Genomic DNA, 23,377 nt, shown 5'->3' on the forward strand with positions numbered 1-23,377 from the left:
TGAAATTTCAATAATATCCTCGACATGAAGCAAACACGTCGACAAACACATCAAAGAAGATGTTTGAAATTTCAATAATATCCTCGACATGAAGCAAACACGTCGACAAGCACATCAAAGAAGATGTTTGAAATTTCAATAATATCCTCGACATGAAGCAGACACGTCAACAAACACGTCAAAAAAGATGTTCGAAATTTCAATAAAATCCTCAACATGAAGCAAACACGTCGACAAGCACGTCAAAGAAGATGTTTGAAATTTTAATAATATTCTCTTGATATGAAGCAGACACATCAACAAACACATAAAAAAATATTTGAAATTTCAATAATATCCTCGATATGAAGCAGAGACGGGACCGAGTCATCTTGATCTTGAACCAGATCTAAAACTATTTTGTAGAGCAGTACATGGGGGGACCCCACGTGTAACTTAGATATAAAAGCTCAACTCCTGAGTGGGGCCATGGAAAGACTGTCCAACTGCTGCTCAATTGATTTAGGAAAGAATATGAAGATTGTAATAAAGACTCCATAAAGTGATAAAGACATCTCCTCTCTCTCTTTTTAACTTTCTTTTAAACTTGGATTTCAGTGCTCACTCCTTCCAAATAATCTCTTTTTGCTCTATCTTTTTAATGATACTCATATATCTCTAGAATAAATAAACCCCTCTTAATTCTACAAACCATGGTTGTAACACAGGTAAACATATTTATATAAATTGCACTAGACTTGTTCATTGCATAGTTTTCTGAATCAATTGTTTGTTTGTGTTTAAAGTTATTAATTAGTATTATTTCTTTGGTTTACAATCTTGATAGCTTTCTATAATATTACAATGGATTTTCTGCCCTGAAAATTCTTTGGTTTAATTTGCTGATTCAATACAAACATGTAGAATATGTTATGTTTTGTGTTACTCATGGAAGTTATGAGGTGGGGTTTGGAGGGGGGTGTCCTGTATACATTTTGTAAATGCTTGTTGCTGATAAAGGGACAAATGAAAATTGCTAGTTTGGTATTGACAAGTTTGATTGAGTAGTTCTTGGTGACTAATCTTGAGTAGAGGCGAATTCAGAATTAGATTCAGTGAAAATACAAAGTTTGAGTTGAAAGTAAAGAATAGTTGAACCTACAGAACCTGTCCTAAATCCACCTATGATCTTGATTAAAGAAAGGATAGACGAGATCAATTTCTTGTTTGTTGAGGGAGGGGGGGGGGGGGGGGGGGGGGGGGGGGGGGGGGATTAGGCCTACTTGAAGCGATTTGTGTCTTTCCAAAATCATGAAATAAACACGAATAAATCTATAGACATCACAACTAGTTTGAGACTGAGACGTAGTTAATTGATTGATTGATACTGCATTTTTAGGATCATGAGGTACCTAGTGGATGGCCACTTGGGCTTGAAAACATGAACATAAGGCTTAGAGTAGCTGAGAGAACTCAGATTGTAACAGCTGCAGCAGCAGCAGGAGAAGCAGCATACCGTTTATACGTATCTTCACCTAGTTTCTCATCTTTTTCATCCTCCAGCCTTGACACTCAGGTAATTATTTCTTTAATCGTATAATTCATCAAAACATATACTGTTCGAATTAGAAGAAAGTGAATGCACAACATGCATCAAAAGATACTAATGTTGCTTTCTGGGATTTGTTTTCAGTCCACAATGTCTTTCTTCCAGGATCAAAGTGTTTCTCTAGGCCGACTCATCGGTATTAAACCGGGAACCAGAGGTAGATTGGAGTTTTCAAATAGAGTTCATAATGAGAAAAATGAGAATGTTTCTGCTAGAAGATCAGAGTCAGAGGATTACAAAGCTCAAAAAGGGGATAATATGTCACAGAAAGTTTGTGTTCCATTGCTACATAATGTGTTAGAGAAAATGAGTCGTAGTAAGAGTAATTCACACGCACCTAAAAACTGATTTATTTATTTTTTTCACAAATGTTTTAGGCCTGTTACCTAATTGATTGTGATATTGTCAATTCTGTTTTTTCTTTTGTTTTCTTCTTTGTGTTTTGATAATAAAATTGTACTCAACTGAACAAAATAACACACAGTTGTTACCATCCCATGCAATTCTAAACAAAAGGTTCTTACCCTGGTTACTTCCTATGTTTTAGGATCAAGAAGACAAAAATTCATTTTGTGAATGAAAAAAGACCATTGATTAATTAGTTCAATGCTATTTTTACCAAAGGTTTAACAAATTGTAGTTGCCTTACAGTAGAGAAAAAAAAAATTCTTGCAACGCGCCAGGTAGGGGTCGAACCTACGACCTTCTGCTTAGGAAACAGACGCTCTATCCACTGAGCTACAGGCGCTTCGTTGTTATAATCGCTATCTGTATTTCTTTTAGCTGCATATTGCCTCTTCGAGGTTTACACACTAAAATAGGTGAACTCCTCCGTCGGAAAATCGCAATGTCAAATTTATTTTTATGTATATATATTGGATTGTAAGATACTTATTTGGAATGATCTTACATAGACTTCTAACGCACTTTCTAAGAAATAAGTAACTTGTTCGAGTTTTAGCCTTCGTATTACAGAAAGGTCACGAGGTGATACTCCTTCTATGAGAAATTAAAATTAGTTATTCTCAAGCTTTAAGCAAAGTTCAAAAGCAAAACTCTTCTTTCGTTTCAATCCCCAAAATTAAAATCACCGTAAATAGTATCATAATCTATTGAAGTTATTCAGATGTGGCTATTGAAATTTCTTCTTATGAAAAGCAGAAAGGTTTTTAAGTTTGTTAGATATCCTCCCAACCTAATTCAATTCCTCTCAAACTCATTTTTTATCGTCCCCATCTTGGCACATTGGAATTCGCATGTACTAATAACGTGTAAAGTAAATCCTTCAATCACTAGCTTAATCATCATTATTATGTCATTTACCATCCTAACCTCTGCCACTAGCTTTTCAAGTTCCTTCATCATTATCTATAGACTTTTCCATCAAAATATTTATATTTCAAGATCTAACTCTTGACTTAACAGTTTTCTTTATCGCCCTTGACCCACCCCAAACCTCATTTGAGAACATAATTTTACTTTCTTTATTTACCAAAGCCACAATATACAATAAATTAATATAGTATTCGTTTACATAACTCCCATTAAAACAACAAAAAAAAATAAAATTGAGGAAAAACTAAACCACCTAACAAAATAAGTAAGCTAAACAAGAAGCTAGATGATGTATAGTATCATTTGCAATCAATACAAACAAATTCCCTTTGTGGATTGAGATAGAAAATAATCAAAATCAAATTGTTATATTCACAAAACAAAGATAAAAAAAGAAGTAGATTCTAGTTAAATTTCATTATTATCTTCTTCAAATATCTTCGTCAATCTAAATTAGTGGTCTCTAGTGCCATTTCCTTTTTCTTTTGTGGTCTTTTTATCTATTAGATCAAAAGTTGGGAAAGGCCCGAAATTATCAGAACCTAAAACCCCAACAAAGCCCTTTTTCCACTTCGCCGGTAGAAACTAACTCATCTCCCTCGATCCCAAAAATGGCCTCTTTCGCCGCCAGGTCTGTTCTCCGCTCCGCCACTTCCTCCGCCAGAAACGCCGCCACTAGACTCGCCGCCGGCGCCAAGCCCAAGGCTGCTTCTTCTCCCTTTCGCATCCCTACTCAAAAAGCCCTCACTGCTCGCATTTTCAGGTCACGCAGGAAACACGAATTTCATTGATTAATTGTCTATTCATTATCAAATATTTGTGAATATGATATTGAAGTGTTTGAGTTTTGCAATTTGTATGTGTGAAGGTCGCCTGTTGAAATGAGTTGTGCAGTGGAAACTATGCTTCCTTATCATACTGCTACTGCTTCCGCTTTGCTGACTTCAATGCTCTCTGCTACTCCGAGGAGTTATGGTTGGACTCTTGAAGGTATAGTTCATAAGCTTACATTTTTGCACTTGTTATATAAATGCTTTTGTTTGTATTTTTGTCTTTGAATGTGTGGAATTGTAGTTGTTTGGCGTTAAATTGTGTTTTATTAGGTTTCGAAGAGATTGCTCTATGTATAGATTTGATTGTTTTGCCAGTGAGCTAAAATTTGTAGCTTTATGTGTTCTGTCTATATACGTTTTATCCTTTGAGTTCGAGTGGTAGACAATATATAGATAGCGTTGTTTGCGTGGCGTTGTGCCTTGCAATAGTGAAATGTGTGCATTTGTTGTACCTTTGAACTTCAAAAGAAGTTTTTTGGCCCTCCAGTATGTATATTGGCAATTGATTTAATTGAATTATTTTGCTAATACCAAATTCTATAGGAGTGTTCAATTTTCCTCCTTCTAAACATAAAAGGACTCTGTTCATCAATAAAATTTGATTGTTTCAACTTTTAAAATTCTCAATTCCTATGCGTCAGATATAGTTTTTACTATATGTTACTTCCTCTTCCTTCGGTAAAGGTAAACAGTGCATATTCTTTGATCTTGTAGGGATAAAGTGGACTAGATGAAGATCATGAAATGAAGTTCAAGTTATATGAAATATCATCTTATGCTGGAGTTTTAAGTAACTTGTAGCAGTTTTTCTGTTTCACTTAGGTTTGATGAGGAGCCTCCCATCTGAGATTTTACAAAATTAAGCTTGAATTTGCTGAAATCTTTTGGGTTTGCCAAGTAAAAGATGTTAGTATCTGCAGAAAATGGGTCATCTTGGTTTACGCTACCGTTCTTTTCTTTTTCCAGTGTTAAAGAACGACTTGACTCAATCATTACTCTCCTTCCAAGTATCTAGGCAAAACTTTTGTTTGATATTAAGTTGATGTGAGGGTACAACTTTCATAATCAAAAATATTGCTGAAAATGCTATTCATTGTTGTACCATGGCATATTGATAATTGAAGTGGCCTCTAATATATTTTAGAGTTGCAATTTCTGATATTGTAGTGTTATTGGCCTTTTGGCTTCTTTTGACCTTTCTAATATCTGACGAAGTATCTGCAGTAGCTAACTCCGAACTGAAGCTCCTTTAGTCCGTATGATTTCAACTTTCATTCCTAAAAAAAGATATGAATGTACTTTGACATAGTGTTAGGACTTGAAATGTGCATTTAAATGATTCGTGTTGTCTGATTGTAGATTGATATCGAAATACCTATTTCTTGCAGATTTGTGAATCATGCAGCTGGTATTGATTGTTGATGAGTTAATTTCATATTAAGCTTCAAGAAAACTGAATGAGATAGTCTGTGGGACCAAAAGTTGCTTAGATATGAATTTTGAATTTCCAGTTGTAGTTGTTAAGTTGTCAGCATCATTCTAATACTTGGTGTTTAATCAGATTGCAATGATGATGTATGATGAATGTCAGAGAGTTCAAGCGAAGTTTTATATCCACGCAGTCTAAGCAAATGATAAGTAGAGAACTGAATGAGAACTTGGGACTCTTTCCTTTCTGTGAATTCTGGCTTCTGTTGGACTGTATTTTCTTTGGTACCTAGACATTGAAGTTCTGTGGAAGCTCAGTGTTATTAGATATAGAGGGATTTTTAAAGCTTTACTTTGTCTCGAAAATGTTTTTATACAAGCCTTAATAATGCTGTCTTTAACCTGTGGTGTTCTATTGACCATATTTTAGTTTCCTGGGAGTAATGTTTGAACTTTGAAGCATCCTAAGTTATCTATTTGCTGCAAGTTGCTTTTCTTGACTGATTGAAGATACTATTATTTGATTGAGTTAATGCCTTGTGCCTTGAATTAAAAAATTCCAGATAACTGAATCGGATAGGCTGAAGGCTTTATGCTTAGCTTACAATTTTTTCCTATCTCATTTTACTGTTAGTTTAATCATGCTTAGGGTCATTCTAATACTTGGTATTTAATCAGATTGCAATGATGATCTATGATGAATGTCGGAGGGTTCAAGCGAAGTTTAATGTCCCCACACACTGAGAGAATGTCTGAAAAATAGAGTACTGTATGAGCTCTGATGCAGAAACACATATTTTCTTCTGTGACTTTCATTTGATTTATCATCCCAATCTTCCCATTTGGCCTGTTCTAGTAAATTCTGGCTTCGTTTGGAGTATTTATTTGGTTTTATTTTTTAGTTCAAACTCCTTTGGAGCTTCGAGGCTTATGACTATATGAGAAAAATGAGTAAACGAGTAGAACTCAAGGTATCAATTTTATAATATTTTTATCAGTTTAAATGAAAATAAATCAGTTTTTTGTCTTTGATTTTGCTATATATTGCCAAATCTGTGGGAAGTTCTTAGCTTTGTCTCGGAGTTATACACAATTACACATCCCTAGTACAGGCAAAATCTGAAGTGTTCCTTTTGTTCTTGCATTGTAGATGGATGATTGTTAAAATGTTTTGGGACGCGGTGCATGTTTTCATAGTGCAACGGATCTATATTGATGGTGTAACAATAGAGCTCGAGTTTTCTTCTTGATGTATTGTGGAGTGAAATGATGTTCTTTGTTTCCCCTGGCACACACAAGGGTTTCATTAACAAAAAGAGATACATATAAGTTTTTCTATATGGAGTAGATGTCTGTTAATTTAAGTTCGCATCCGGTAAGAGTATCAGAGCTGCGTAGAGTATTCAACTATTCAAGCATCTGCAATGATGCTAATGAAGTTTCTTTGGCTTTTTCTTTTTCCTTTTAGAAAGGTTTTCATATTCAGATTTCCTTTGCTGCTGACTCTTGTTCTTTTTATTGAGTTAAGAAGGACGATAAGGTCAAAACAATCCGCGTTCTCCTTTAGCGTTTGAATGTATTTAAACAAAATTTAGCAATCAGGTTTGGGAAGTGATGGTTAATGTGGAATGATAAGTTCAGTTCTAACTTATAAGGTAAAGCCTATCTGCCTTATAAAGGTAAGATCACCGTGCACACTGTCTTCTCCAAACACTACTTGTGGGATACACTGCGTATATGTTGTTGTGTCAAGGCAAATGAAGGATCTGTGCAAAATATGCACTTTTCTTTAAATCATTATTTTGTATACAGAACTCCGTCCCTTCACCTACAATACCCCACCTAGAAGAGTGAGAACCCAATGTAATTTCACAATAGAGATTTGAATGCTCAGTTAACTAACTTAATAAAGTAAAATATCCCAGTGCATGCCTTGTTCAAACAGTGACCTCACTGTCATGACCACAGAGAACTGAATGGCATATGGTTTGGGTCCTCTTGAGTCAATTAAACAAGCAACCAAGTAGGAGTAGAAACGTCACTTGGAGGGTATGTACCAATGTGCTTACTGGAAAGAAACGTTCACACTGGTTATTATGTATCATTGCCTTTTATATATCCACTCACTTCTATATATTGTGATTGTTCAGTAAAATGTAAACAAAGCACAGAGCGTGCGAAGCAAGTATTTTCCATGCACCAAACAGGAGGAATTATGCCAGGGGAACGTAATCTGAACCAATAAAATGGACTGGAAGCAAGATATATTAATAATAATAACAAGTAACACCCACCTTAACACACTCTTGATAAGGTGAATCCTTTTTACAAGGAACTGACATTAGATTAGTCCTACCACATGTTAAGCATCTTCAACGCAACAACTAATTTATTTAGTGAGATTTGTATACCAAAAACAGATACCCACAAAAGCAAATTTACCCCCCTTAGTTATGTAAACCCACTTCTATTCTTCGACATTCACCAACTCGTACTCAACCAAGGACAAATTGTTCTCTTCATTGACCGCGAAAGTTGCAGGCTCAGAAACCTCAATACGGCCCCATTTATCAACAGCTAGCCTCATAGATCCCTTAAACATGTCAATCTTTGCATTTCGAAGTATGACTGTGGCATTTGGCTTCATCAAGTCAACTGCAAAGAAGTCAAAAAGAAGTAAAGCCTCACCCTGAATCCCTTAAGCAAAAAATTATGTTAAGGAGGATCCAACAATTTTATAAACATTTGGGTACATCATAATCACAAGTAGGGTGCGGAAAGCATCCTCACAACGTTACTTGTCAAAGCTGTGACTAAAAATTCTCTTTTTTCCTCTTCCTCGGAGGAAAAATCTGATAAAACCACACTTGATCATGAAGAAACAAAACAAAAGATGCATAGAAAAAGCAAAAACTATAAGGAAACCTATGTTGCTCGAACTCTTCAAAAATGTCGATGGATGTGTGTCGGATCCTCCAAAAATAGTGTATTTTTGAAGGACGGCAACATTTTTGGAGAGTCCGAGAAACTTAGAAGGAAACACCTTTTATCCACAACACTACATTAATATACTAAATATCATGTTAATTTGCCTCAGACAAAATCACCAAAAAATAAACAGCAAATCCACGACTTAATTACATGGTGCACAATTCCAGTCACCACCTTAACGAGCTTCAGAATCAAACAGTATTTCATATTAATGTGCCTATCGGTTCGTGCTTATTTATCTCTTGGACTACTATATAAAATAGAGTCATGAATACCTAATCAAGTAGTGTGAACAACAGACTAACTAATACTTCAACCCAGACAAGGAACTGGAAGAAGAAATGTTTTTTGTGAATGGGACATAAGGGTCTGGTCGCAATAGGAGTCTTTTGAGAATTTCCATTTCCTTTTTAGGGAAACAAAAAAAGTAGTAGCCTAAGCCATAAATATTTTAGAGATAAGAACTGATCCCATCCTAAACCATGAATATCTTAGAGATAAATATTGATCCCATCTAGAAAACACCTAAGGGGGTGAGATTTTTTTTTTTCAATTTTAAACTTGTAAAAGAAGATAGTGGCTAAACTTAATCACATCTCGCCTTTGAAGCTGATCACCTACACATCATCTAAGTTCGGTGCTTATCTAACTTCTTCCACATTTCTCACTCCTCACATGTACGGTGAATACCAGCTTGTCAGAATCCCTCCGATTACTCTACTCTCTCAAAGATCAATTCTTTACTTCCATCCTTCAACCCTCTCTACTTCTTTCTGACCAGCACCACGATAAATCACCAATAAAGCAGCTGCAAAAATATACCGCAGCAAAATTAATCAAACCAGTAAAGGAACAAAATGTTTATTCCATAAGTGGTCTTGCATCCTTTACAACAACAATATACTCATTGTAATCCCACAAGGGGATGTACGCAGACCTTCCCCCTACTTTGGGATGTAGAGCGTAAGCTAACTTTCATTAGCAAGTGAGTAGGTAGAAGCAGGGCTAAAGATTCTCCTATTGGAAACTAGTCAAAAATGAAAATTATCTTCAGACAAGTCTTTTTTTCTTTTCCTTTTCTTTTGGTGGAAAAATGAATAGTAAAAATAAAACAGAGACAACATTTCTGAACTGAAATGTTTTCATACGAAACAGCTCAAAAGGTTCTGTTCTTCTTCGACTCATCTTAGAAATGCATACAGATAATGCTCCACTCTTTCAACAAAATATTAATGCAACTCCTATCTTTTTCATAAGGTGAAGTCCATCACCCGAACTCCCTACAAAGGCTCATCTAAGAAAGCCATACAAATAATGCTCCATTCCTTCAACAAAATGTTATTGCAATCTAAGCCATACAAATAATGCTCCATTCCTTCAACAAAATGTTATTGCAATCTTTTTCATACAGTTTAATCCATCCCCCGAACCACCTACACATAATTCCAACCACGATAATCACCCACTTTGCTCCCCTGATTACTCATAGTTAGAGGTAGGAAGCTTTTAACACTATGCTATTCCTCTCTTCCAATCAATAAACTATACAAACATATTCTCTTTTTGTTGAAAAACTCGCACATAAAAAATGCAGGTTCACACAAGTAAAATGACTTAAAACTGCAGAATCACTTAATAAAAACACGCTTTTAGATCCCCTTAGAACATACATTTATAGCTGCATCGTAATATTTTCAATCACAAATCATTCTACCTAATTGTCGATCATTACAACCATAATCTACAGATCACCAAAATGTCAAAAAAAAAAATCCCGATTTTTGGACCCAAAATTGCAGACAAAAGGCAACATAAATAAATCAATAGAAAAGGAGGGAAAAAAACAAACCTTGGTCGTTACGAGCAGTGAGGAGGATGGATCCAGTTTCATCGCCAACAAGACATTCAGCGATGCGAGTGTTATTCTGAGGTCGTGCTGGAACACGCAAGGAAGATGGATTCCTAGGTTTCTTACTGAGCACAGTGTTGGCATTCACAATCTTAACAGTAAGATTGTGACCGCTTGTTCCCGGTTTCAACTGATCCACTTTCACGAAAACTGGCTTTCTCATCGCTGGTTTCACCGCCGGTGCCGCCGCCGTGTTTGTGTTTGCTCCACCGGAATTAGCCTGTTGTCTGTTGCCGGATCTGCTTGCCATTTTGGGGGATTGGGAAAATTGTTGAGAAAAAAAATTGTTTTGGGGAGATGGGTAAAAGGAGAGAAGTGTGTGTAACCCTAACCCTAATCGTGATTTTAGGGAATTGAGGGAAAATGGAGAGTCCGATTTGGTTGAATGGTTTGCCGTATCTGGCGTTCAAGCCACAATAAAAGCGACGTCGTTTCGGTATGCCTAGAGGGCAACTGTTCTTTCTGTTTGGACGGTTTTTACCTATTACTCCCTCCTTCCAATTTTACTCCACCCAAATTTTCTAATTTAATTTTTTATTTTACTTATCATTTTTTATTAATCAAGATAAAAAAAAAATCTTCTTTTTTAATCCTTAGTATTCATTATTTTTCGTGTATAATATCAAATTAAGACGAATAAAATAAGACAAAAAAAAGTATTTCATAATATATCGTATTATATTACAACACATCATATTATATTATATTATTTTAAAAAGTCATCGGATCACTTCTGAATTTGTTCATACAATTACTTTAAACTCTTAACTTCACGAATAATTATTTATCTCTTAATAATTTTATGTTGAATTAATTCAACACCTAAAACCGATGTGACATAAAAAAAAAGAAAAATAAATAAATAAAATGCGTAAATCTTATTTTGCAAAAGAAAATGGGCCCATTCTATATGTTTTCATCTCTCTGTATATATATAAAGAAAATAAAAAAGACCTCCCTCTTCCCTCCTTTCTCCACCCCATTCGAACCCCACTTTCTAATTCGAACAACCATATCATAATATATTTTAGCTTAAGAAGAAAATTGAAAATTAATTTTCAAAAAACTATTCAAATCACTACTCTTGTGTGTACAAAATACAAGATGTACAAAGCTCAAGATCTTAATTAAAGGATAATAATACTCTTCAACACATATTAAATTTTTCAGAATTGAATACCCTCTTATCTGAGAATGGAGAAAATAAAAGACAAAGAGTGAGCTAATCTCAATACAATGGTGACTTTCACTTGCCCTCTTTACGGAATTGGTCTTCCATACTCATCATCATCATCTTTTTTCTTATTCTCACATCTTTCTAATTCTTCGAACTTTTTAAATAACTCGTACTGACCTTTAATAATGACTGGTTCTTTTGTATTCTCCACCTCTTTCACCTCCTTCAACCCCCCATCTCCACCCCACCTCCTTTTCTATTTATGTCGAATTCGAATACTCGAACTTGCATTGATTTTAATTGATTGAATTTGCAAGCAATTAAAGTAGCGCACAATGGTGTGAATTTAAAGCGGGTCGTTTAATTTGAATTTCAATATTCAAGATTCATATTGGTCTTCCTATTTTCAATGTTTAACTATTTTTAGTTGAGATTTACAGTCAAAGTTTTTAGTTTGATTATCTTTGTAAATATGAAAAATTGAAATGAAATTAAAATTGAAAGGAGTCTAATTTGATTATCTTTGTGGATATAAAAAATTGAAATAAAATTAAAAATGAAGGGAGTGTTAGCAGAGGTCGAAAAACGTGGTGTTAATGGTGATAGTGTTAATAGTAGGAATGTTAAAATGGAGAGGGGGTTTTGAAGAAGATTTTTTTAAAAAAAATTTTTATTATAATATTAGTGGTTTTATTTAAAAAAAAAAATTACATGACAGTGACGTAGTCGTGACGTGGTAGTGATGTGGCGACCTGTGTAATGCACCTCCCTCGGCGAGAGTAATAGTATATTTTTTGGGTAGTATTTAATTCATTATAAAGTTCTTAAAGTAGGTAATAATTATTCATAGGTCTAAAGTAAGTTGTGTGGAATAAGTTTAGGGGTGATTTAATGACTTTTCTCTTTTATTAAATTTAATGTTTGATAGATTATAACGTCTGTCATCATTATATATATCACATCAATAATTTTAAAACTAAATCTATAAAAAAATATGCTACATAAAAGGTAGAGTTATTATTTAAAAAATGTAGTAAAAGGTGAAATTAGATTATTAAATAACTAGTAATAATAAAATGGAGGCCGAAGGGGATGAGATGAGTAGGTGAGACATATAATTTTTTCTAAAGAATGTCAGACTATATATATATATATATATATATATATATATATATATATAATATGCTATCACGTCTAACCGTTCATCATACAAAATGAGATTTTTCATTGTTATGTAATGATGAATATAATTATATGATACAATAAAATTTAAGTAACTATTAAACAAACATCATATTTAAACTAACAACACAATACAATAATTAACAATCATTAAGATAAATTGTAACAATTTGACGATTGCAATTTTTCTTTTTAGTTTTATGTCTTTTTTAATAAAAGATATTCATTTTTATTGACGAAAAATCTAAACAACATTTTCTTTTATTTATTTGATAAGTTACCACGACTTCTTAATTCCTCTAAAGATCCATACTGGTTTTCTATTGCAATTATTTCACATCTTTCACTATTTATCTATTTGGTAATTTGATTTTGTTGATTGTTGTTATTTTTCTTTTTAGGCATACGACCTTTATTAAGAAATCTTCACTCTTACACAAAATTTATTTTTAAAAAAGAAAATAAAAAATATAAGAAGACCACTTTATACCATCCAATTTTTATATGGCCACAAGATCCCCAGTCACATTTACGATGTTTTGCCACAATGAACTCTTTTCAAATGCATAACCCAAAAAAGAAAAATGAGATACAATATAGCATGATGTTTGGTTTGAAGAGAAAGATAATACAATATAATATGATGTTGAGTTTGAAAATTAAAATGTTTGATTGTATTTTCTTATTATTTTTTAGAAAAAAGAAAAATGATGAAGAAATTATTCTTTTATAGATAAGGAATTATAATGCGCACTTAATTTTAACTCTTGATTGTTACATGAGTAAATATATCAATAGAATTTTCATTTATATTAATTCTTCAATATGCTATCAGTCTAATTCTATGAATCAAAATAAATGAACGAAATTAGTAATTGCATGTTAAGACTTAAATGCAATACTTTTGTTCTACTCTTATTAGGTCATGGAAAAACCTAAAACAAACATATAAAATTGTCCAATTCTCACCGTTTTAACACTTGAAATAGAGATAGATGGTTCACTTAATTTAATATTAGTGGCGTCATTTTTTATTTCTTTTTGTTAAGAGATAAGAGGTACAGGAATAGTAAAAAAAAACTTAGAATTGAGAGCTTATGCTCTTGTTTCTCTCCGGAACTAGAAGTGCAAGGCCTGTGTCAGCACGGGTCCAACAGTAGAATATGTGAATTATAATTTTTAAGTTTTAAGATTTATTTTGGAGTAGAAAGTTTGAGCAGTAGAATATTTTCATTAGTATGATTGAGCTGAGGGGATAACAATTGAAATCTTTTTTTAACCTTCTTGTTGAATTTTGCGATCAGAAATATAAAGAAAGAAGAGGCGTAAATCTGATGAAATAACTTAAATTAAATATCCAACAGATTATTGATTTTCAATATCGCAAAGATTAAGGATCATGTAAATCTACCCGATAAAGAGAATACACAACTTAAATTCGCTATTGTTTTGTTTAATTATTATTTTTAACACAGGAAAAGAGTGTTGTTTTTTACAGAGAAGGAAGAGTTAAGATTTTCTTTTCTTTATTTTATTTTTAAAACAGAGAAATATTAATTAATATTGAGGAGCTATAAAAAGTTGAGAAAAATGGCTCCACATATTTGAAAGAAAATTTGTCAATGTTAAGAAAGTGTCAAGTGTTTGGTAGTAAATTTGTGATAGGTACACGTATTATGTTAATTATGTATGTATGTGTGTGTGTGTGTGTATATATATATATAGTAATAAATATCAACAGGTGGTTATCAACTTTTGAAGTGAATGACCAGCTGTAAAAAGTTGAGAAAGATGGCTACACATATTTGGTAGAAAATTTGCTAATATTAAGAAAGTGTCAAGTGTTTGGTAACAAATTTGTAATAGGTACACGTTTTTTGTACCTAAACTTATTTTATTATATTTAAATTAGTTTGTAAAATCTTTTGCAAATAATCTTTATACTTCTTTTTTTTAATTTCTTTAAAATATACGGGATTACGATGTGGGGAATCGAACCCTCACCAACAAGGTGAGAGTTCATGTAACTAACCAACTAAGCTACTAAGATTCCCCTTCCAAAATTCACCATTACTTTACTCTCTCCAAATCTTTTTACGTCATTTTGCCCTGTTCAAACCTTACTATCTAAATTTTATTTTTATTACTTATCTTCCCATAGATATGTTGTTGTATTAGTAAATTAAACATAATAATGATCATTGATTTGATTTAAATCGAAGATAATGATCTATAATCATGACAAAAGTCATTCACTTTTTTTTTTAAAATGGATTTTCCTTATCTTTTCAATCAACCTTAAACCGTAATCAAACATTCTTGTTACCATCATTCCATTCTAAACTATTTTTTTTCAAACACAATCTAACTTTAACTAAGCATAACTGTTGGTACTTACCATAATTTAATTTATATTAATCTTTGTCCAAAAGGTCTTTATAACATTCTAAGTCCAATGTCAATTTTGGTCCCCAATAATTTTTCTGACTGATGTTCAAATCCTGCTAAACAAATTTACCCATCAAAAATCACTTGCATAAGAAAGAAACAACAAATACAGTCAGAAACTTCATAAAGAAAAAAATGTAGTTAAAAAAAAATCATTTCATCACACCTCTAATTGTCACCCAGGAATAGGGATTCAAACTGATAAATGAAGGAAACTCAATTTCTCTCTAATTACAGATGTACTACATTAACTCTTTACTGAGCAGGGACATATATATTTGTTCTTACATCACTTTCATCAAAATTTTAACTTCTCATTTAAAACAGTCAATACCTTATAGCATTTTATTTTACCTTATAGCACTCATCTTGACATTACGGATACCAATGATACAGACTCGAGCAACATCTCTGAGAGCATATTTTGTTGCGATGGAAGTAACTGCAGAAGCCAAATACTATGTTTAAGACCGAAACTTTGAATCCTTTACTGGTTCTATCAAGAGTTTCTTACTTAACGCCAGTTCTGAAGATGGTATATCGTCAACAGACCTTTGAACAAGTAATAGATAGAGAAATCCTCCGATACCACCTGTTAAGAATGCGATTGCAGACTTTTCCCCGGCTAAGAATACAATAGACGAACCAACAATGGTAAGGATTGCATCATAAAGCAACAAAGATAACTTCAAATTTGCATATTCCTGCATGGTATCTTCATTTGATATGTTCTGAGTGATAACAGGAGATGATGGTGAAGTTTCTCACTTAATGATACGATGTTGTCCTAGGAAAACTTAGTAACTGAACATGGTCTAAACTCCATCATGGAGCTATTGCTTTTCTCATCGAGCAAGATGTAATACCCCGTAAGTTTTCTGAGTCGTTAAGTCCCCTTTAAGCTTGTCAAGAGAAGCTTTGGACTTAAAAATTTGGCTAAGTGTTGAAACTTTTTCATTTTCATAAGCCTTTCGAACTTTGACGGATTTTTTCATGACCTTCCCGATCTCCATTTTTAGATTTTCAAGTTGCGTTGCGATGGGGCAAGGTCATAGTACATCTCGGGTAAGTTTTGGAATTTTTCGGATAGCATAAGGGCACGTTTGGATTTCAGAAACAGTAGTTCAGGGCGATCTCAAGGCGTTACCCAGCTTTCAGCACTGCAAATACCAAGGCATCGCCCTGGTCTTAGCACCGCTATAGCAAGGCGTCGCCCTGATTATAGCAATGCTCTAGCCAAGGCGTCGCCCTGCCTATAGCCTTGGGCCAAAATCCTGCACTTCAGCTCTGTGTTTCCAAGGGCAAATTTGTAACTTTCCAACCTCTATATATACTCTTTAACACGAGATTTCTCACTATTTCACCCAAATATACTAGTTTTCTCTCAATTTTCTCCAAGGACAACTATTAGGGTTCATAATTCAAGATCCAAATCATCAAAGTTCCTCCGCGAATCTTTCAAGAAACATATAACAAGGTATGCAGATGTTCATTTTGGGTCTCTTCCGCCCAAGAAGTTCAAGAATCCTTTTTCTAAATTCATGATTTTAGATTTATGGGTTTTCCATGATTTATATGAATTGATATTGAAGTTCATGTGATTGTTGAGTTTTAAATCATGATATGATTATAAAGTTGCAAGCTTTAACCCGATTATGTTGTAATTATGTGACGTTCATGGTAAATCCACTTCAACTTGTATGTTGAGTAATTTTTCATGAGAATTAGGTGTAGAAATTGTGATATGACCAAAGCATGCTTCCCATGTGTTTGATAAAATGCTTGTGTGAAGGAAATTTGGTCATTATAACATGTTGACTTGAAACCCCCAAATTTAGTATAAGCCATAAATGCCAAGTGTTTGTTGAAAGACCATAGTGAATGAATTATAGTATGCTATCTGCATTTCTATCATTGTGCATCCCTTGTTGAATGAATTGTCATATGTTAGCATGAAGTCCCCAATTATGTATACTTGAATACATGTTAGGTGTTTATTGTAAGACCTTCTGGGATGAGTTATGAAGTATTGGAATGCATTCCCTATGTAAATATATTTTAGTATTTTCAAGTGCTTGAAGAGATGCCTTTTTGTGTGTATGGTGAATCTATTTCTATGATGTTGATGATTGGTCATGAATTCAATAAGTCATATTTTGTCAGTTTTCTTCTATCGAGTCCTGGGGGTACTTGTACCCGAAAAATATAGTTGTGTGCCTAGAACCGAGTCAGTCTCAAGATAATTTCAGTCGTGCTATGATCAGTAGAACTCAGTTAGTTACAGAATTCAGAACTCTCAGACAGTTATAGAACTTAAGAAATCTCAGTAATCTAAGTATCGTTAGCATTCCAGCTTTAGTTCAGTACGCAGCTCAGATCTCAATAGCATTTAAGTAATCAATCCAGAACTTAGTATCCTTCAGTCAGATAGTAGATTCCAAGTAAGTATTCCATCAGATAACGGAACCAAGTGAACTCAGTCAAATCAATTAAGAAATGTGAATAATGACAGATTCAGCTCAGTCTAAGTTCAGTTGAGAACCAACTCAGAGTCTTTCATTTGGGAGTAGGAACTAGCACCGAGCAAGTGTAGGGATAGCGGTTTTCCCTTTAGAGAGGCAGAGTCGTTAGTAGCAGTCCCTGTGCTCTAGAATTGTGTAGCCAGCACAGGACCAGGAGTCACCCGTTAGATTAAGCTTGACCTGATTATTATATTGCCCTAGGCTTGACTTCCTGTTCAAGGTCACCCGATAGAGAGGTTTGACCATAGTAGAGGTCCCTACCAGTGGCATGGTATTGACACCCTTCTAACTGGGGTTACAAGTTGGACCCCACCAGTTCAGATTTGGGGCATGTTGATTAAGTGAGAACTTCTACAGTTGCAGTTTCAGTATCAGTTTTCAAAATAAAAATTTAGAAATATGTACTGTCAAATACAGTCACCCATTTCTGTAAGGAACTCAAATAGTTCTACAGCTTCATGGACCATCTGCTAGATAGGCCTGATCTCACATAAAGTTAAATCAGTATTCAGTATTAGTAGATCTAAAGATCACCCGTTAGGTAGGCCTGATCTCACATACAATTATTCCTTATCGTTATCAGTAGATTCAGAGATCATTCGTTAGAGAGGTTTGATCTTAGATTCAGCCAGTCAATATCAGCAAGCTCAGAACTCAATTGTTGATAATAGTTAACTCAGTTATTCAGTATTCCAGAGTTAGTGAACTAAGATATCAATTATCAGTAGACTCAGTCATCCAATTTATCAGTATTAATAAGTACAGATATCAGTTTCAGTAGCTTCAGATACTCATAATCGTAGTATGTTCAGTAGTTACAGATTCCCTATGTATGCTAATCTAGCTCTTGCATATCATTCAGTTAAGTAATTGTTCATGCATAAGCCTTTGCATTTAACCTTACCTCATTTGCATACTCAGTACATTTTCGTACTGACGCATTTGCGCTATGGTGTTTTATTTGACGCCATAGGTTCAGAAGCACGAGCCCCAGAGCACCTTTAGCAGTCCAGACCCAGTCAGCAGCAGTAGACGTAGCAGTGAGTCCTCTTCATTCGAGGATGACGCTTATTTTTATTATTTCATTAGATTCAGATTATTTTCAATAGATGGAGTTAGTTGGGGACATGTCCCATCAACTCCACACTTCAGACAGTTAGAGGCTTTTTCAGACAGATGTATTAGTATTCAGATTTCAGTTTTAAGTATTTTAGACGTTTTGAACCTTATGGTAAGTTTTTGCCACTTTTCGTATTTATTATATTATGCAGTGCTCAGGTACAGATATCAGCAAAGGGTTAGCTTGTGGTCCTTTGAGATTATGAGCACCATGTGGCGTTCCGATTTTAGAAAATTGGGGCATTACACAAGACATCCTCGATATTAAAATCATACCGAATGGTAGTACAGTCTGATGAGTTCTTCGCGTTTTCTACTGAGACAGAACTTAGCAGGGAAATCACAGATATGCTCATGCCTCCAAGCCTCCACTGACCTGCTTATTCGTATTGGCACAAAAATTTAAAAAACATTGGGCTACATGTTAATTAATCAAACAAATAGTTCACAGTGAGCACCTTGACAAACACATTCTCATTTTAGTTGCTAACAAATATGACTGTAGTTCAGGTCCAATTACAGAGCTACGGGGAACTGAGCGCTGAATAATAAATACTAATATGTTGAAGTCCATTCAAATTCATCATTCTTCTTGTTATATAACCAAATGATGTAGTATAATATAATGGAAAATACAAAAATTGCACATAACTCCGTGTAATACATACTCCACGACTGTCAATCTGTCATCTCTCTGAAATATAAGTAGTTTTTCTAAGTAATTGGGAATCTTACCGATTTGAGTCCTCAAAAGACTAAGACTTTATCGAATAATTTGTTTATTTCTTTATCCGTACAATTGTATTCATGCTTATAACTATTAATCTTATTCAGGATTAATCCACTTCTATACAACCGCATGTAAAAGTTTAATTTTTATACTATAATGCTATGATTTCTCCATTAACTTTGCAACCATTCATTCAAATCTTTCCTCCACAAGTGGGAGGGTACCTTATGAAGGTAAAGAGGTTGTTTCCGTTACCTTCTCTAAAGGCCAAAGTACCAAAAATCCTCCAGCAGCATCCTGCCGAGTACCTCATTCTCTCACAAATATACCGAATAACTCTACCACGACAGCTTAAGTAGGTTGGAACAAATCACCTTCTTAGTGAAAAAATTATACATAGTAATTCAAATAAAACTTATAAGAATCACTTTATTGAATTAAGAGATAATGTAAGATGTGCAAACCTGCCGCTCGGCCACACTATTACTGAAGCGACCCACATCATTAGCTGCTAATCAAATAGGAAATATACATTACAATCAGTTAGTAATTGATCCTTTTCTACTTCACCAAGCTTCCAAAATTGCATATGATTAGCAAATCTTCATGCATATTAGTAATTTTTTTAACTACATACAACAATTAATGGAACTATATGCGAGGTCGCACTAATAAATTAGCAGAAAATAAAGATCTACTCACCGCGTTAAACACCACACAAAAGTGCACGTCACATAAATTCCTCATTTTTGGTTAGGTTATTGATTTATTTTTAAAGCACATCTCCAGTTGTCAATTCAAATGCGACAGTTTCATACTTCTCAAGCTCTACAAAAAAGAATTACAAAATTATGATTAGTTTGTAAAACGCTGAGAGCAAAAAAATAATAGTAACAATAATAAGGAAATTCAACTGACCTTCATGAAGAACTTTTTGAGTTTTCCTCTGGTTCAAGAAGTTATAAGCATCATCTATGAAGCTTCGTTGACTAATTATCTTCATAAACTACAAGCAATAAATTTGATATTAAAAACTTTTGCATAATTTTAAAAAAGGAACACGTACCTCTTCAGATCTTTCGTCGTCTTTCTACTAACAAAATTAAATCCCTTTCCATGTACCGAAAACTTTATCACCAAGAAAATCAGTACAAACCCACAGGCATAACAAACCCCAAAATCAAATAGCATCAAACCCAAAAATCAAATAGCATATGAAGAATCTAGAATAAAAAATTTTGCCACAAAAATTTTTAGCACAACTCACATGCATGATAAACCCCAAAATATAAGAGAAAATGAAGAAATCTAAAATCAAGTAAAAGCTAATGGGTCGGAAAGATGAAGAAACAAATGAAAAAAGCTTAAACAGAGCAATTATGGAGAATCTGAACCTCAGAAATAGATTATTACTTGGTCTTATTTGCTCTACTATGATGAATTATTATTGCGCTGATCTTTATGATGCAGAGAAAATTCCAGATTGGAGTGCAGAATAGAGAGAGTGAAAAATATACCAAAGAAAGTAAAAATTACGTGGATGTCTCTTAGTGTAGGTTGAATGACAGGTTACACTATAAATTTGTGAAAAGTCATATTTATCCTTAGCTCTAAAATTTGTTGACATTTTTACACCTATGTCGAAACCAGATCTTATTATATAAAAAAAAGCGTTGGTTTCATTCATTTTGAGGTTGTCCATCGGTTTTCAAATCTGTCCGGGTTGTATTTCTCGATACCGAGTTGGCGTTGTCCTTATTATAAGTCATTTATGTGTTAGAAAAATAAGAATAACAAAATGATATGTCAACATAAAATTCAATGCATTTTTAATTTTAGATCTTTGATCATATGACAAAGGGTTATCTAGTCATGCATATTACATCACATGTAGTTTGCCATTAATAACTCAAAATTGCATTTTACTCCCCTATTAAGTTGATATAAATATTTTTTGCTTTCATTTTCTCCTTCTCTTTTATTTGTCAACTTATTCTTTGAAGTTAAATTAAATTAATATTTTAAATTTAAATTTTAAGTATTTCAAAAATTATATAAAAAAGAAAACAATATGTTACTTTTTTTCATATTATTTTAAGTTATTTGACTTTGAAAATACGATAAAACATACTTATATAGATGTTTTATTGAACTGTGCTTTTATATATGTTCCTTCCATCGAAATGTAGGAGTCGTTTGTTAGGGTGTATAAAAATAATTTCGAATAGAATGTATTAGTAATGTCTGCATTAATAATGCCTGTATTAGGAATATTGATATTATTTAACATTATTTTTTATACATTGCTTGGTGTGATGTATTGAAACCTGCTTTTTCAATCTTGATATATTTAAACAAAAAATTTAAAGAATGAATTGCATATATATTCTAAAATTCATCCAAGATTTAGTACGGGCTCAGTATATGTTATTTTTTGTCTTAATTTATGTGACACAAATAAAATTTAGATAATCAATCATATTTAATATTTTTTTTAGATATTTTAAGTTGTTAACTATTGTAATTTTTAACATTTTTATGTAACTTTTAAATAATATACGTTACGCTCCTTGTTCAAAATTATGGTTGAGGTAATTGAAGCAGACATGTTATAAATGTAAATTTTACTTTTTAATAAAATGTTATTAATTTTTTAATACATAAATAACTTATAATAATTAATTAGGGGTGATATAGTAAAATTACTGTTGAAGCAGACATATTATAAATATCTATTTACTTTTTTTAATAAAATATTATTATTTTTTAGTACATAACTGACTTATAATAATTAATTAAGGGTGATATAGAGAAATTATGAATTTAATATTATTGATTTTTAATACATAAATGACTTATAATAATTAATTAGGGGTGATATAATAAAATCACGATTAAAGCAGCTGAAGCAGACATGTCGTAAATGTCTTTTTAATTTTTTAATTAAATATTATTAATTTTTTAATATATAAATACTTTATAATAATTAATTAGAGATAATATAGTAAAATCATGAAACAAGCAACCTGCTGAAGCAGGTATGTCGAAACCCTCTCTTCTATTATACTAGAGGAGCATGACCCGTGTCAGCACGGGCCCAACATTAAGATATTTATTTGTCTTTTCAATCTTGATATATTTAAATAAAACTTTTTAATAAAAGGATTCCATATGTTTTCTAGGATTCATCCCGAATCTAGCATGAGTTCAACATATGTTATTTTAATACGTATTTAGATAATTTAAGTTGTTAACTATTATAATTTATAATATTTTTTATGTAATTTTCAAATTAATATACGTTACTTTTCTTGTCCAAATTATTATGGCATTGATAGTCAATTATATTTTAAAAATAATTTAAGTTTTTAATTATTGTAATTTATAATACTTTTCTTCTATTCCAATTTCAGTGACACTAATATGATTTCAAGAGTCGACCAAATATTTTATACCTTTTAAATTCTTTAAGTTGTTAATTATTGTGATTTCTAATATTTTCAAGTAATTTTTTTGAAATATATAACATATTAAATTGTTTTTAGATATTTTAAGTTGTTAACAATCGTAATTTATAATACTTTTTATGTAATTTTTGAATAATATATGCTACTCTCTTTGTCCAGAATTTTGTGTCGACGACAACCAATTATATTTTTTAAATAATTTAAATTTTTTATCATTGTGATTTATAATGTTTTTCTATCTCAGCTTATGTGGCACAATGCTTAAATGACTATACTAATTAATTAGGGGTGATATAGTAAAATCACGACTGAAGCAGCTGAAGTAGAAATCAGTCAATTTTAATTTTTTTTGGTTAATTATTGTTATTTATAGTACTTTTTATTTCATTTTCAAATAATATATGTTGTTTTATATCTTCTTCTGTCCCGTCCCAATTTATGTTGCACTAATATAATTTTGATAGTCAATCAAATATTTTATGTTGACATATCATTTTGTTATTTTTATTTTTCTAATACATAAATGACTTATAATAAGGAGTGATATAGTAAAATCATCGTTCGAAAGATGAAAATTTAATTTAAAACATTAAGAGTTAATTTCTTATTTTACGTCTATTTTATTTTTCATTAAATATTATTTATTTT

The 23,377-nt window shown here is 32.6% G+C and overlaps 3 protein-coding genes and 1 non-coding gene across 12 annotated transcripts; 2 read left to right on the forward strand and 2 right to left on the reverse strand.

Moving 5' to 3' along the window:
• Positions 1-538: 538 nt before the first annotated feature.
• LOC107861210 lies at positions 539-2,084 on the forward strand. Its single transcript, XM_016706573.2, has 3 exons — positions 539-707; positions 1,379-1,555; positions 1,673-2,084. The coding sequence occupies exons 1-3, from the start codon at positions 693-695 to the stop codon at positions 1,934-1,936; spliced, it is 456 nt and encodes a 151-aa protein (XP_016562059.1). The 5' UTR covers positions 539-692; the 3' UTR covers positions 1,937-2,084.
• Positions 2,085-2,263: 179 nt separating this feature from the next.
• Positions 2,264-2,336, reverse strand: TRNAR-CCU. Its single transcript has one exon. It is a non-coding gene; the product is annotated as a tRNA-Arg (tRNA).
• An 883-nt stretch (positions 2,337-3,219) lies between these two features.
• Positions 3,220-6,734, forward strand: LOC107859347 (protein NUCLEAR FUSION DEFECTIVE 6, mitochondrial). 9 transcript variants are annotated; one of them, XR_001671364.2, is made up of 5 exons: positions 3,354-3,686; positions 3,792-3,913; positions 5,145-5,164; positions 5,863-6,155; positions 6,335-6,734. XR_001671364.2 is itself a non-coding variant. In XM_016704328.2 (4 exons), the coding sequence occupies exons 1-3, from the start codon at positions 3,535-3,537 to the stop codon at positions 5,150-5,152; spliced, it is 282 nt and encodes a 93-aa protein (XP_016559814.1). In that variant the 5' UTR covers positions 3,354-3,534; the 3' UTR covers positions 5,153-5,164; positions 6,335-6,734. The 9 variants fall into 9 exon arrangements, 6 of the variants coding, with proteins under 6 accessions (XP_016559810.1, XP_016559811.1, XP_047262870.1 ...); XR_001671363.2 differs by lacking the exon at positions 5,145-5,164 and having other exon boundaries at positions 3,222-3,686; XR_007052349.1 differs by lacking the exons at positions 5,145-5,164; positions 5,863-6,155 and adding an exon at positions 4,471-4,578 and having other exon boundaries at positions 3,350-3,686.
• Positions 6,735-7,431: 697 nt separating this feature from the next.
• On the reverse strand, positions 7,432-10,551 carry LOC107859346 (uncharacterized protein At4g28440). The gene is made up of 2 exons (XM_016704323.2): positions 10,025-10,551; positions 7,432-7,839 (listed from the first exon to the last, which is right to left on the reverse strand). Exons 1-2 carry the CDS (start codon positions 10,332-10,334, stop codon positions 7,652-7,654), a joined length of 498 nt encoding a protein of 165 aa, XP_016559809.1. The 5' UTR covers positions 10,335-10,551; the 3' UTR covers positions 7,432-7,651.
• Positions 10,552-23,377: the final 12,826 nt, after the last annotated feature.

Source organism: Capsicum annuum, chromosome 2 (assembly GCF_002878395.1).
Source record: "Capsicum annuum cultivar UCD-10X-F1 chromosome 2, UCD10Xv1.1, whole genome shotgun sequence".
Lineage (NCBI taxonomy): Eukaryota > Viridiplantae > Streptophyta > Magnoliopsida > Solanales > Solanaceae > Capsicum > Capsicum annuum.